This window comes from Rhynchophorus ferrugineus, unplaced genomic scaffold (assembly GCF_030347505.1).
Source record: "Rhynchophorus ferrugineus isolate W39M unplaced genomic scaffold, kcgeb_rfMv2 rfM2, whole genome shotgun sequence".
Classification (NCBI taxonomy): Eukaryota; Metazoa; Arthropoda; class Insecta; order Coleoptera; family Curculionidae; genus Rhynchophorus; species Rhynchophorus ferrugineus.
In genome coordinates this window covers 76,774,337-76,788,157 of record NW_027472581.1, presented here as the reverse complement: position 1 = coordinate 76,788,157, position 13,821 = coordinate 76,774,337, and the positions used below count along the sequence as shown (strand labels likewise).

Genomic DNA, 13,821 nt, shown 5'->3' with positions numbered 1-13,821 from the left:
TTTATTGCCCTATTAATTTTCTTTTATTCTCTTCAGTCCTTTCCTGTTGCCAATTTCGTCGTAACTTTCTTTTTTCTGCTAACATTTTCTGTATTGTACTTTCACTGATAGGTGTCGCGGAATATGCTGCTCCTGTATATATTTTGTAGGATTTATTGCTGCTATTTCCATATCCATTTCAGTTTGTAACGGTAGGTTTAGAGAGATGTTTCGGTCTAAGTTTCCTCTAAATGAGTGCCAGTTAGTTCTATTATTGCACAGAGAAGGGGGTTTATGTAAGACTTAACTAAAGACTAAGGTACTATTTCCAAATATTTACACGCGATGAGCAAGATCTAAAAGAATGATTCAAACCGTTAAAAAAAACAGTTTCATTGCCTTCCAGGCAAAAAATAAGAGTTGTTTGTAACGTATACTGATATGTGCAATTTATTCAGAGGTGATGACAAGCGATTGTTGAAGTTGAACAATCCCAAGTGATAAAATTCATTGGATATTCCAGAAGAGCCATCCACATCAACACTAAAAATAACTAACCATGGCTATAAGGTTGCAAAAGTTGCGATGGACACACTGTTGCAGGTCGGATGAAAAGTTCTACCGCAAGCAGCATACTCAACAGATATAGCGCCTTCATTGCTATTTTTTAGATTAATGCAGCGTGGTCTAAGTAGTATATAGTATCGTAATTGTGATTAACATGAAGTACGAAAATGGATCAATAATTAGGTCGTTGCCAAACCAACATTATTTCATAGCCTTTTCATAATACAAAACTTTTCATAATACATGCAAGCACCTAATAGTTAGTATGTAGTATGGTTTCTGTATTGAGGAGAGTCATCATAACCATGTTTCATTAGTCTAAACTGGTGCAATAATTGCTTTGTCATGTCTGTAAAAACTGACAACAAATGCTGGCCAGTATAAAAATCTATTTACGTTATTTGTTAACGGAACTTATCCTTTTGTTTACAAATTTTTATAATATATTATCGTTAAATTTTACATCAATATTGATAATAATAACTGATATGAAGACACCGGTACAATATTATACACTCATATCATGTATTTGTACAATTTTAATAAAAAAATACTTATGTTCCCATATCGACAAATACATTGTTGATATAAAATGGTAAAATATAAAATCTAGCTTTCGGTTAATAAAAGAAACTTGATATTGGCACTACAAAAACAAGATATGGAAAAATTCATGAAATATTGGTATAATAACGCACTCAAAATGTACAAAATGTATCGCAACCGAAAATGATTTACATAAATTCAGCGAAATGATAGAATGGTCCGAGCTTTTGACCAAAAGGTTAATGGGGTAAGTTAATACATATAAAAATACATGTTTCTTTTTCACCGAATTACACTATTCCTACAGAAACATTATAAAAAACAGGTCCTATTTTGTTTATGTTATATATATTTTGTTTTAAAAGAACAACATTTAATTCAAATACTTAACCTTGTAGCCAAGTACTCATAAAAAAGTAATCATATATAGATTACATGTTCTTTAAAGCTTTTAATTGGCTCGTCTTTCTGGATTGTGTTATTTAACTATTATGTACTTCACTATCATATCTTAATATTTTTGAAATTAACAAATATTTGATTCCTTTTCTTATTATCCCATAAGAATGGAAATGTGCAGCTAGTAACAACAGGGAATAAAAATATTTAGGAAACAGAACAGTTGGAGCAAGACTTCTCGTTAAGTAGATTTAATTTGTTTTGCGTTAAGTAACTGTAGTTTTTCATAGTAGATGATTTTAAATCATCATTACATCCCATATCTCCAGTAATTATCATTCAATGGAACCAGGCTGTATCGCATTTAAAAAATAACATTCCATAAAATATTTTAGATATAAAGCTATATTATATAAAGTAATATTTTAAATCAAGAGTTATTGCCCTTTAAAAAAGGTGATGTTTTGCCCTTTCCTATTTTTCTTCTTTACATGCAAAAGCCGCAGTCTCTTAGAAAACTGTGTGGTATTTATAGTAACGAGTGTTTAGTGAACACTAATTTCGGAATGTTTTAAACCACTTACATAAGAATGAATACCAAAAGAACCTGCATACCTGAGTTCCACATGAATTAATAGAGAACAAAATTGACAGAAAAATTTAATAGATGGAGGTTACATTTGTGAACTTCTGCTGAAGTATGTGCGAACAGTAGTGTGAGAAATAAATCGTGGCTGGAGATTGGAGAAGCTTCACAAATTGTTCACAAAGTTCTTCACAATAACGAAAATGTGAATTTACCGGAAAAAGGCCAAAAAATAATTTATATGATTAGTTCATATTAACATTTATTTGAATAAATTCGCTTTGAAAGACATTAAAAAACTAAATTAATTTCCTCCAACAATATATAACACATGGACTGAAAAGTCCCGAGCTAAACAAAGAAAACGCGGTTTTTGTTGTTCAAAATTAGCTTTATTCATCAACGTAATCTCCATCAAGAGTCACACAATTATACAAGCGCCGCTGTAACATTCCAATACCACTTTTGTAGAAAGAATTTGCGTCAAAATAGGCCTGTCACCAGTTGCTGTCCACTCAGATTACGATTGATTTGATTCCGATTGAAGTTACAGATCCATGTTTCATCACTTGTCACATATCGACGCAAAATTTGTTACGTTTAAACATGGCCTAACACTGCTCAGAATCATCAATACATTTTTGATTTTGGTCAACAGTGAGCAAACGTGGCACCGACTTTGAACAGAGATTTCTCATAGTAAAATGTTCATTCAATATATAACCAACATGGTACTTTGACATCTCTATAATGATAGCTAACTCACACGACTTCACTTTTCGATCATTCAAAACGATGTTGTGGATTCTTTACATTTCCTGGGATTACCAACCCATTTGGACGTCCACTGAGTTATGCATCATTGGTGTCTTTACAATCACGTCGAAGTCCCCCAATTTTTTATTGTTATTTCTGATAGAGCGGAGTCCTTATAACACTTTTCTAGCGATTACTTTGCTGGAACGGTATTTTTCCTATCAGAAAACAATGTAAAATTAAAAAACGAAATTATTTTTCATCCATTGCTTAGAAAATAACAGTATAATAAGTAGTGTCACTCTTAGCACGCTGTGGGAGACAATAGTGAAGAAGCTTCACGAAAATTACAACAGGCAAGTAACAATATAAATAATGGGACGCAACTTGGCTTGGAACTAAGAATTAATGAAAGTAAATATGTACATGTGCAGTTCACCTATAAACAGACCATACAAGCACCAATAACATTAAATAATACTATAATTCCAAACAGCAACAACGCAAAACATCTTGGAATGAATCTCGGTGCAAAACTTCGCTGGAAGGAACATATAAAGAAGAAAAGAAAAGAACTGGAGTTGAAATATAGGAAAATGTACTAGCTAATTGGAAGAAAATCACAATTATCAGTTCATAATAAATTGCTATTATATAAGCAAATATTGAAACCTATATAGACATGCGGAGTTCAATTATGGGGATGTTCTGCAAAGAGTAACATAAACAAAATACAATTTTTTCAAAACAAAGTCCTGAGAGGTATTGTGGGTGCACCCAAATACCATAGGACTGATTACCTACTTCGAGACCTTCAGATACCCACAGTCAGTCAAGATATCAAGAGAATTGCATGGGGGCATGAGGAAAGATTCCATTCTCATACAAATCTGACTCATACTGAAAGACTCATACAAATATTGAAATATTGCAACTTTTGAATATCACCAGAAGAGGACACAGACTCAAAAGAATAAAACCATCTGATCTTGTGTAGTGTTGTGTAGTGAGGTGCATATATTAAAAAATTCAGCAGTGACATGTATAAACATTATTTCACCAGAAACTGAGTTAGGGCCGATGGGTCCTCCTAGTTATGAACCTATATTTAAGTTAGCATAAAGACAAATTGTAAGTTAGACGGAAACGACTAGTAACAATGTATTAAATAAATAATAAAAAAACTCTTAGCACAGTAACTCACAAACTTATGAGTAAAATATCATAAAATTTCAATGGTGCACTTTTGAAGGTTAGTTCTAAGTAAAAAAACGGTAAATGCAATAAAACTAGCGCCATCTATATATATAGGCCCGGGACTTGCCCATGTGTTATTATTTATTATTATTTAAAAACTCCTTAAAAGGTAATTACCCCTCTAAATATATTAGAAAAAATATATAAATTAATATGAACACAAGACCGATAGTTTAATAATGTATTCTACGAATCATAAGGCTGATGCAAAGAGGTTAAAGCTTTTAGACTCCTTTAAATTAGACTTCCGACATTATAGCTGAAGTTGTTGGTGAAATTAGTGCTAGTACACCTATTATTTTCGAAATCTGTTTCCATACAAATCTTACAACGAATTATCTGATACGTCTAAGCCGTTTCTTTGTCCAGAGGATCCATCTAGCAACTACTTTTCTAAACCAGTAATATTTAAGTCAGTTTTATTTTGAAACAAATACGCATAGGCATCAAACAATGCCAATAATGAATACACGTATATTCAAATATAACTACCAAATCTCAAATGTCAATTATTGATCAAATAATCAATAAACTAAGCTTTATAAAGGCTTTATACACCATAAAAATTAATGTAACATAACTTTCTGAACACTAATTTTGATAATGCTTCACTGCACTCACTAAAAATTAAAACATAAATCAATAATACCGAGAAAAGTATGTTTGTTGCTAATTTTTGATAAAATCAAAACCTAAACATGAAATCAACTAACTTTGCACTAATCTGATTGTTTTTTTTCAGAAATATTTACACGTATATATAGACGATCGTTCGCATATGGTAAAACAATCAAACTTTGGGCAGGATCCAGATTAATCATCTTCCTCACCGATCCTGATGATGTTGAAATTATATTAAGCAGCCATGTTCACATTGACAAGTAAGTATGCCATCGCAAAATTACAAGTTTCATAGTTCAATGTATTTTTGTGCTAATATTTCCTGAAGTGTATGGATATGTCTCGCATGCCTTAATCTATAGAAGTCTTATAATATATATCTTATAATCTATCTGAGAATACCTTTCTCAGTTCTTATACATCTAGTAGTCTCCTCGTAGTTTCTTCATTTGGTGATTTTCTAAATTTTTAACCACAACTTAATTTTGGTTATTTTCCAAGTATATATTCTTTGATAAAACTTTGTTAATATCGGAGATGTTTTAATATTTTTACGTTATGTCATTATGCCTATACATACGTATCTTTGTAGATCACCAGAATATAGATTCTTCAAACCTTGGCTTGGAGACGGTCTTCTGATCTCTACTGGCCAGAAATGGAGAGCACACCGAAAACTCATAGCACCTACTTTCCATTTGAATGTCCTGAAATCATTCATCGACCTCTTCAACAAGAACAGTAGGGAAACCGTAAAGAAAATGGAGAAAGAAATAGGAAAGGAGTTCGACTGTCACGATTACATGTCTGAAGCCACAGTAGAAATTCTTCTAGGTAAATGATCAAAAAAAACTTAATCTCTATTAATAACCTAATCCATAACAGAAACGGCAATGGGTGTCAGCAAGAAAACACAAGGACAAAGCGGTTACGACTATGCAATGGCTGTTATGAAACTGTGCGAGATTCTTCATCTTAGACATGCCAAAATGTGGTTCAGACCAGACATCATCTTCAACCTTACCAACACCGCCAAATATCAAAAGAAACTAATCAACGTGATCCACAGCTTGACTCGTAGAGTTATTCAAAAGAAGAAGGCCGATTTTGAGAAAGGTAATTAACTTAATCAATTTAAAATTAATATTATTTGTAATAAACAATAGGTTATATATGATAAGACCACTACATCGAAATATTATGTTCAGCAATTAGTTCCGATAAAATTTAATTTAATTTTTGGTCGGCTAGGTCGACGCAGTTGTAAAGAAGACAGAACGGTCCTCTTGTTGTTGCCACAGTCGCGGGTTCGAATCCTACTGGGACATAGTCGTAAATTTACGTTTTGGATATTTAATATTTGTGATAGTCTTTAGGCAAGAGTGCAAAATACGACAAGAAAAATGATCCCAGTCACGCCAGTAATCAGGCTGACCGGATGTCGTTTGAGAAAATCTTCAAGTTGGTCACTCGCCAGTCGGTAGGCTTAATACCGAGAATCGTGGTTCGGGATCCACGTTAAACTGTAGGTCCAGACTAGATAAACCCTCTTTGGTAAAAAGGAGACTAAAATATAACACAAAAAAATTAAATTTAATTGAAATTAATCCAATTTCAAGCTTAATATTTGAATATTTTAATAAATTATTATCAAACGGACATCAATTGTAAAATTCTTAGTGTCGACTTTATAAAAGTGCAATTATTAGTACAATCATTTAAAAATACTAACTCCAGTGATCAACTAAACTTTGCACGTCTTTGAAAGTTTTAAAATATGGAATTGCAAGCTCTCTTTAATAAAGAAAGAACTCTGCTGTGAAAGAACTTGCCGGCGAAACTCAAGAATTTGCAGCTTAGCTGGACCCACTCAAACAGCTACAAAATTGAAAGTGCTATTTGAACAAGAAGGGGGAATTAAGGCAAATTCTAAAAATCAAATATTGCTAGTAGATCATTGTCAATCAAATCTCAATCATAAAAGTCATTGTAACAGAGACTATCAACTTGAAGAAGTGATGGTTGAAGTAGATAGTGAATATAAAAGTACAGCCAAGAATTGTATAAATTGGGCAAAGAACTAGAACAATCCATTTCCTGAACAAGGACTCCATAATCAGTTTAGAGCATTGAATGGAAGATTTTCCCGCATGTGACATACTTTTTCCAGCCCTCTACAACTACCATTTAACACAAACATGTTATGTAAGTGTGTAGTATAACTTAAATAGAGACATAGTATCGAACATCTCAAATTGTTTTAGAACCATTGAATGATGGCTATATTAGACTTGCAAGCAGTACCCAATAGCTAGTTTCCATATGACCAAATAGGCTTAAATATTCATTCGAATGTTACCTAATGATAACTTGAATTTGCGCTCGATAGACCAATACAATTGATAAAGTTTGAGTCCAAGTTGTTTTCGTTTACCTAGTATGCGTAGTTCTTCCAAGTTGGGTGTCAGTCTAGATGCATACCAAGATATTTAGCCTCCTCAACTTGGAGTTTACTTTTACAACTATTGATATTTACTGATGAGCATGAGCACTCAGAGTGAATATTATATGGGTAGATATTGTTTCATCTGCTATACTAATCTGCTAATGCGCCATATTTACAGCCACAATTGAATTTTATTAAGGTGTGTTTGGAGATTATTTGATGCTGTTAGTGGATCTTCATGAGATGCTGTGTTGTCTGCATAAGTAGTAACTACAGTAACAACTTTTGTGGTCGGTAGATCGGCTGTCTATAAGAGAAACAGTCTCGAACCCAGAATCCTTAAATATATTGAATGTAATTCCGTAGGTTCATCGTGTTATTTTACAGTGAAATATATATCTGAGCGATTAAAGTAACTGAAAATGTGGATGAGGGAGGAGATTCTCTAATTTAGCCTGCAAGTCTGGGTCATTTAAGTCCATATTTATTTTGCTTATAAGTTTATGTCCTTCTATAGTTCCTTATTACTGCTTATTACGAAACCCAAATTGATGTTCTCAAATAATCTTTCTTTTTTATATTCTATTATTAACCTTTATGTATAATTCCCCAAAAACTTTAGATATTATCGGTAATAGTTCGGTAGAAGGCGATATCTTCTGGTGTTTCTCCTGGTTTAAGAATCATTATTATTATTGTACTTACTGTCCAAATGCTTGCCAAATGTTCAATAATTTCTTATACCCTTCTTTTAGTTATTTTTCCGGTTATTAAATCGTACCCGGGAGCTTTGTTACAATTTAACTCTATTATTATTGTGTGTTTAATTTATCCGACTGTAATTTTTTCATACGGCAGGTCATTGAGGGAGCTGGTAATTTTATTTTCTTCATCTTTAGATAGCTCAGACCTGTAAGAAGTAGTGTCAAAAGTACCTTGAGAAAATGCTTTCTCGATATTGCTTCTAGCCCAATCATTATCCCTTTTTTTTAATATGTCGATTATGTTGCTGAAGTCTTTTGAGCTTTCTTGTTGCTTTCCGTAAAGAATAATCTATAGCCTTAATTTTCGTATTTTGCTTTATTAAATTTTCTTTTAGTTCTTATTTGTTGCCAATTCTTTTTTTCTGCTATTTTTTCTTGGATTAAGCATAATATATGTATATTTTTTCTTGTAGATGCTTCACTATTGTTGGAGTCGCGTACCATGTTAACTGCTCTATATTTTTTCTAATGTTTATTGTTGCTGTTTGTATGTCAATTTCTATTTCAAAAGTAAATTTAGGGAACTAATTCTGTTAATATTTTCTCTTAATAGTGTCTAGTTAGTTCTGTTATTACACAAAGCAAGTGGCAGGGGCAGAAGATAAATCAACACATCAATATTTTTGTAACGCAAAAGTCCACAGCATAGGGTTTTTTTGTTTTCGTGTCTGTTGGCCAATATATTAGTTTACCAGGAGAGATATGACAAATTAGATGGCACACAATATTTTAAATCACAGATAAAAATGTAACTAAACCTATATTAATTGATTTAATAAGATAAAGAAAGTAAAATCATTGCACTAATAACATTTAAATTAAAAAAATTATTTTAATAATCATAAAATTTATTAAAATAAAACATGTATTTATTTATTTATTTATTAAGTTGGTAAATTAGTTTTTCTTTCATTTTAATTTAATTGCTTTTATTTTTTATTTGTAATTTATAATTTGTTGAGTACCTTGTATATATATTATAAACTTATTAACGCTGTTGCAAACTAATCTACTACTTAAAATGTCTTATATCTGGATACCTATATAGGAAGACCCCTTTGTCGTAATCATAATTTTCCATTAATCCAAAATATATAAAAATTAACGTATTTTTATTATATTTCCTTTAATTTAGGTATTCGTGGTAGTACTGCCGAACTTCCGGAAGAACTGAAAACCACAAAACCTGAAAGGAATGTGTCATCGAAAACAACAACCCTCGAAGGCACATCATATGGCCAGTCTACCGGCTTGAAAGACGATCTGGATGTAGATGATGACGTTGGCGAGAAGAAACGTATGGCCTTCCTTGACTTGATGATCGAGGCATCCCAGAACGGCGTGGTCATCAATGACGAGGAGATCAAAGAACAAGTGGACACTATAATGTTCGAGGGTCACGACACGACAGCTGCTGGGTCCAGTTTCTTCCTTTGTCAGATGGCTGCCCATCCGGATATCCAAGAACGAGTTGTGCAAGAACTAGACGAGATTTTCCAGGGTTCAGACAGACCAGTCACCTTTGCTGACACCTTGGAAATGAAATATTTAGAACGTTGTTTGTTGGAAACTCTAAGATTATTCCCACCGGTGCCAATCATTGCTCGACAACTTCAACAAGATGTGAGGCTTGGTAAGGATTCTTGATATAATAATTATATTTTAAATAGGTTTAGTTTATTGTATCATCTGTATTTCTTCGACAGCGTCTGATCCCAAGCTAGTATTGCCAGCGGGAGCAACCATTGTCGTTGCTCAATTCAAAGTTCACCGCTCACAAGAACAATATGGGCCAAATGCTGATGTCTTTGATCCTGACAACTTTTTACCAGAAAGAGCTTCTAACAGACATTACTATGCTTTCATTCCCTTCAGTGCAGGACCAAGGAGCTGCGTTGGTAAGCGGTTAATATTAATTAAAGGACTTCCTTAAATTATAAAATTCCATTAAATTATTTAATTTTACAAAATTAAATAACCTTTTTTAAAAAGTATGAAAGCTCGGTTGTTTCTTCATCATACTATGTGTTCCATGATATAATAATTTTCTTTTCACTATACATTTTAATTATTATGTTTGCAAATTTTCATTAAACAGCGAATATTTTGCATATACGAAAATCTAACTTAACACCAAAACTATGCATATAGATATAGGAGAATATTATTTCAATTTCTTTAATGAAATTCAAAAAATTACGTAATAGCCGTCACGCTAAAGATTAACAATGGCTTCACCAACTTTCCCAACCAACAGTACATCTATGTATAACAAAACAACTACGTCGTCATGGAAACAAACAAAATACTTAACTGTAAAATACTTGTACATAACTGTGAAATATGCAAGTGGTATTATCGACTCTTTATTTTTACATCATCATTTCTTCATCAGTTCAACATATTTCAGAATTTATGGTAATTCACAATAGCTGAATAGCATTTCTACTAACATTCTGATAGTCCTCCCACCTGTTTATATCAAGTTGAATCATCACCCACGTCCTTTTTCCGTCCTTGCTTCCTAGACTGTCTTAACCTGTTTTGTATCTTCCATACGCTGTTAGTCTCACTCTGTCCATTTTTCGATAGTCATATTTTGTTGACGTAGATTAGATTGGTTTATATATAGTTTTATATAGTTTCTTTTTTGTTTTATTTAATATCTCCTTTTTGTTGACAAGTTTTCAATCCATTGTGAAACCCATTAAATAATTTTATTTCCAGGTATTTAAACGAATATACCTGTATTATCTTTATTATTCAATTTGCATATTTACTTCTTCTCGCTTTTTCATCGCCAATCTCCTAATTTCACATATCCCAATAATCTTCGTTTTAATTTTGTTCACTATTATTTTATTCTCCCTTAGTACCCGTGCTCCTTCTGCTTGTCGTTTTCTATAAATGGCCTAGAGTAATAATCGCTCTCAGTGCATCATCTTCAAAAGCTCCTTAGCGTTAATTTTTTTCATATTGTTATATACTATGTGCAATCCTAACGTCTTGATCTGACATTTCCTTGTTATTTCATTAAAAAATATTAGGACAAAATGTAGCTACGAGTAATGTTAGATGTTTACTCTTTAATACCAATAAAATGAATAACATAATACCATAAAGAATGATGAATATGTGCTATGTAGGTAGTAATTACAAATAGTTGTAAAAATATCCATATCAAAAACAGTATCGATATAACGTTTTCGATATTTTTAAAAGAATATCGAAGAAAAAAAATATAGATTTTTTTCAATACATATTGACATATTAATAAAATCTTACAATTAAGTACCAAAAAATACTTTGTCTTTGTTAACTGTATTTCTCATATTAAAGGAATCACACTCGACTGCTTTGAATTGGGAATTAAATATAGAAAGTCAGTTACAGAAATTTAAATATAGAACAGCCTTATTCATTCAACCTATCATAACTCTTACAAAACTAATTAATTTGCATCTTTCAAATAAAGTGAAAGAAAAACAGAAACTAAAAACTATAAAATTCATACAATAGTTTATTTTTTGCGGCACTGTATATGCTTAGTACAATCCTACTTTACAAATTAACGTTATTACTGTCTGTTGTAGTTGTATCAGTAAACAATCAAAACGAGTGCGGGATAAATTATCAGTATTTATTTCCAAAATTAAAATTATATTAACCTGCTGAAAAATAGCACTTATACAGAATACAAGTTGGTGTGGATTTATTAATTTCGATCTTCTCTTGTTTCTCCCTTGCTTCTACGTTTCGGTGATATAGTTATTGCATGCTTTAAGACGAAATCTTGGATAAATCCCTAAATTCATTTGATTTCGAGGTCATCTTTCAGTTCTTCGTAATTTGTCTTAGTTCAAACTCATATTTACACTCTATATATCCAAATATGCTTTATAATTTCCTGATAAAGTGGTCCTTTCGATCTTTAGTTAAGTTGAGATTAAACTCAATAGAATGCCAATAGAATATTTCTGAAAATATTATATGTTGTCTATTACAAGATCCTGGAAATAGAATTTTAGAAAACCATGGTTTCCTTTTACAGGTATAATATATACATTTGGTCTCATATCTATATAAATTTATTTTAATTTTAGGACGCAAATATGCAATGCTCAAACTGAAAATCCTCCTCTCCACTATTCTGCGCAACTACAAAATCAAATCGAACTGGACAGAGGACGATTACAAGTTACAGGGTGATATTATTCTTAAGAGAGCTGACGGTTTCAAAATTTCGCTGGAAAGACGCAAACCAATGAGTGCCACCGCCTAACCAAATCTAATTATCAATAATATTGATTCTTGTAGAAATGTAAGGTAGGTTAAGTTGCAATGATATGAGTAGAGCACTATTAAAGATGTATTTGTAGTATACCTAATAAAGATCGGGTTTTAATATAAAACGGTGTCAAAGAACAAATAAAGTTCCAAAATAAAAAAGGTGTCTTATTTTACGCATTACTTTTACTTATTAATATCATGCACTGAATTTTGTAGTTTATCTCGAAATCACTATATAAAAAATAGTATAATATATAATATAAACAACTATTAAAATCGTTGGTTTCTCGTTCGTCAGAAACTAATCACATTCCAATACACGCTACTTTGTTGTTTGATGTGAAGAAGAAACACTTAGAAATTCATGGCGATACTGCATCATACATTGGTCAGTTTTTGTTTCAACGATTTAAAAGTGATTATTATGATGTGAATAAGAAACAATGGTCTAGAAAACCAAAAAACTTCCAAAAGAAAGGAAAAAGGAGGCTACCATACCATACCAGGTCTAACAATTTCTACATCGTGATTCCATCGCTTGTTAGAAAAAAGTTATCTTTAGCGTATTGGGACTGATGATGAAAAATAGATCTAAAATTGAGTAGTGTATTGATGCAAAAAAAAATGAGTAACAAACGCAAAAACATCCTTTTACATGACAAAGCTCGGCCAAATATTACAAACATTGTGAAGGGTACATTATCGCAGCTCAAATTCTTTTTTACCCAGCATACTGACCTGATATAACACCTTCTAATGGCTAATGGTTTAGATCAATCCAGCATAGCTTGCTTGACACACGTATTCGAAAATAGATCGATGATTGGTTCGCTACTAAACCCACATCATTATTTTGGTACTATATCACCATTTGCAAGACGATGAACACACCGAATACATGTAATATATTCAGGAGTCCCGCAAGGTAGTGTACTGTGTCCAGTACTATGTCTTTTGATACAGATCTATAAAAACTGTCGCAACATACGCAGACGACACGGCAGTCTTACCCTCTCATGAAGATCCAGCCATAGGATCAATTAACCTACAAATACATACAAATCAAATATAAATGTAGCCTAAAAGATAGCGTATAAAAGCCAATGAAACAAAATCCGGTCGTATATGTCCAGCAGTTTATATAAATAATTGTCAACTCCCGCAAGCAGAGGATGTTAAATATCTTGGTATGCACCTAGATCGACGCCTAACTTGGAAGAAACACATACTCGCTAAACGGAAATAACTTAGATTTAAACCAAATGTGTTGGCTTATCGAGCGCAAATCCAAGTTATTATTGTATAACAAGATATTATTGTAGAAATCTATATTCAAGCCTATTTAGTCATATGGAATGCAACTACGGGGAACCGTTAGCAAGTCAAATATATATAATATACAACGGTTTCAAAATAAAGTGTTCTTACTATGTTTCAAATGAAGTGATACGACGCGATATTCCTCTAGTGTGTTTGTGTGAAGTATTTCGAAACAGTGCCAGTGTATCCCAATGTACTCACTAATCAGCTAATTAGGCGAAGTGACAGTGAAGTGCGTAAATTAAAACGTCTAACATCATCCGATCTGATGATTGGACATTACCTTAGAA

General features: G+C 32.2%; 1 protein-coding gene and 1 long non-coding RNA gene across 3 annotated transcripts in view; both read left to right on the top strand.

The window, feature by feature from the left end:
* Cyp4g15 (Cytochrome P450 4g15) overlaps positions 1-12,333 on the top strand; it is a 29,654-nt gene extending 17,321 nt beyond the window's left edge. For both annotated transcript variants that reach the window (XM_076394872.1, XM_076394871.1), the window contains exons 3-8: positions 4,833-4,971; positions 5,304-5,545; positions 5,597-5,827; positions 9,057-9,554; positions 9,628-9,819; positions 12,025-12,333. In XM_076394872.1, coding sequence (XP_076250987.1) covers positions 4,833-4,971; positions 5,304-5,545; positions 5,597-5,827; positions 9,057-9,554; positions 9,628-9,819; positions 12,025-12,203 — 1,481 coding nt within the window. In that variant the 3' untranslated portion in view covers positions 12,204-12,333. The remainder of the gene's footprint in view (positions 1-4,832; positions 4,972-5,303; positions 5,546-5,596; positions 5,828-9,056; positions 9,555-9,627; positions 9,820-12,024) is intronic.
* Positions 386-3,311, top strand: LOC143190532 (uncharacterized). The gene is made up of 4 exons (XR_013004264.1): positions 386-439; positions 503-729; positions 864-1,780; positions 1,821-3,311. It is a non-coding gene; the product is annotated as an uncharacterized LOC143190532 (long non-coding RNA).
* Positions 12,334-13,821: the final 1,488 nt, after the last annotated feature.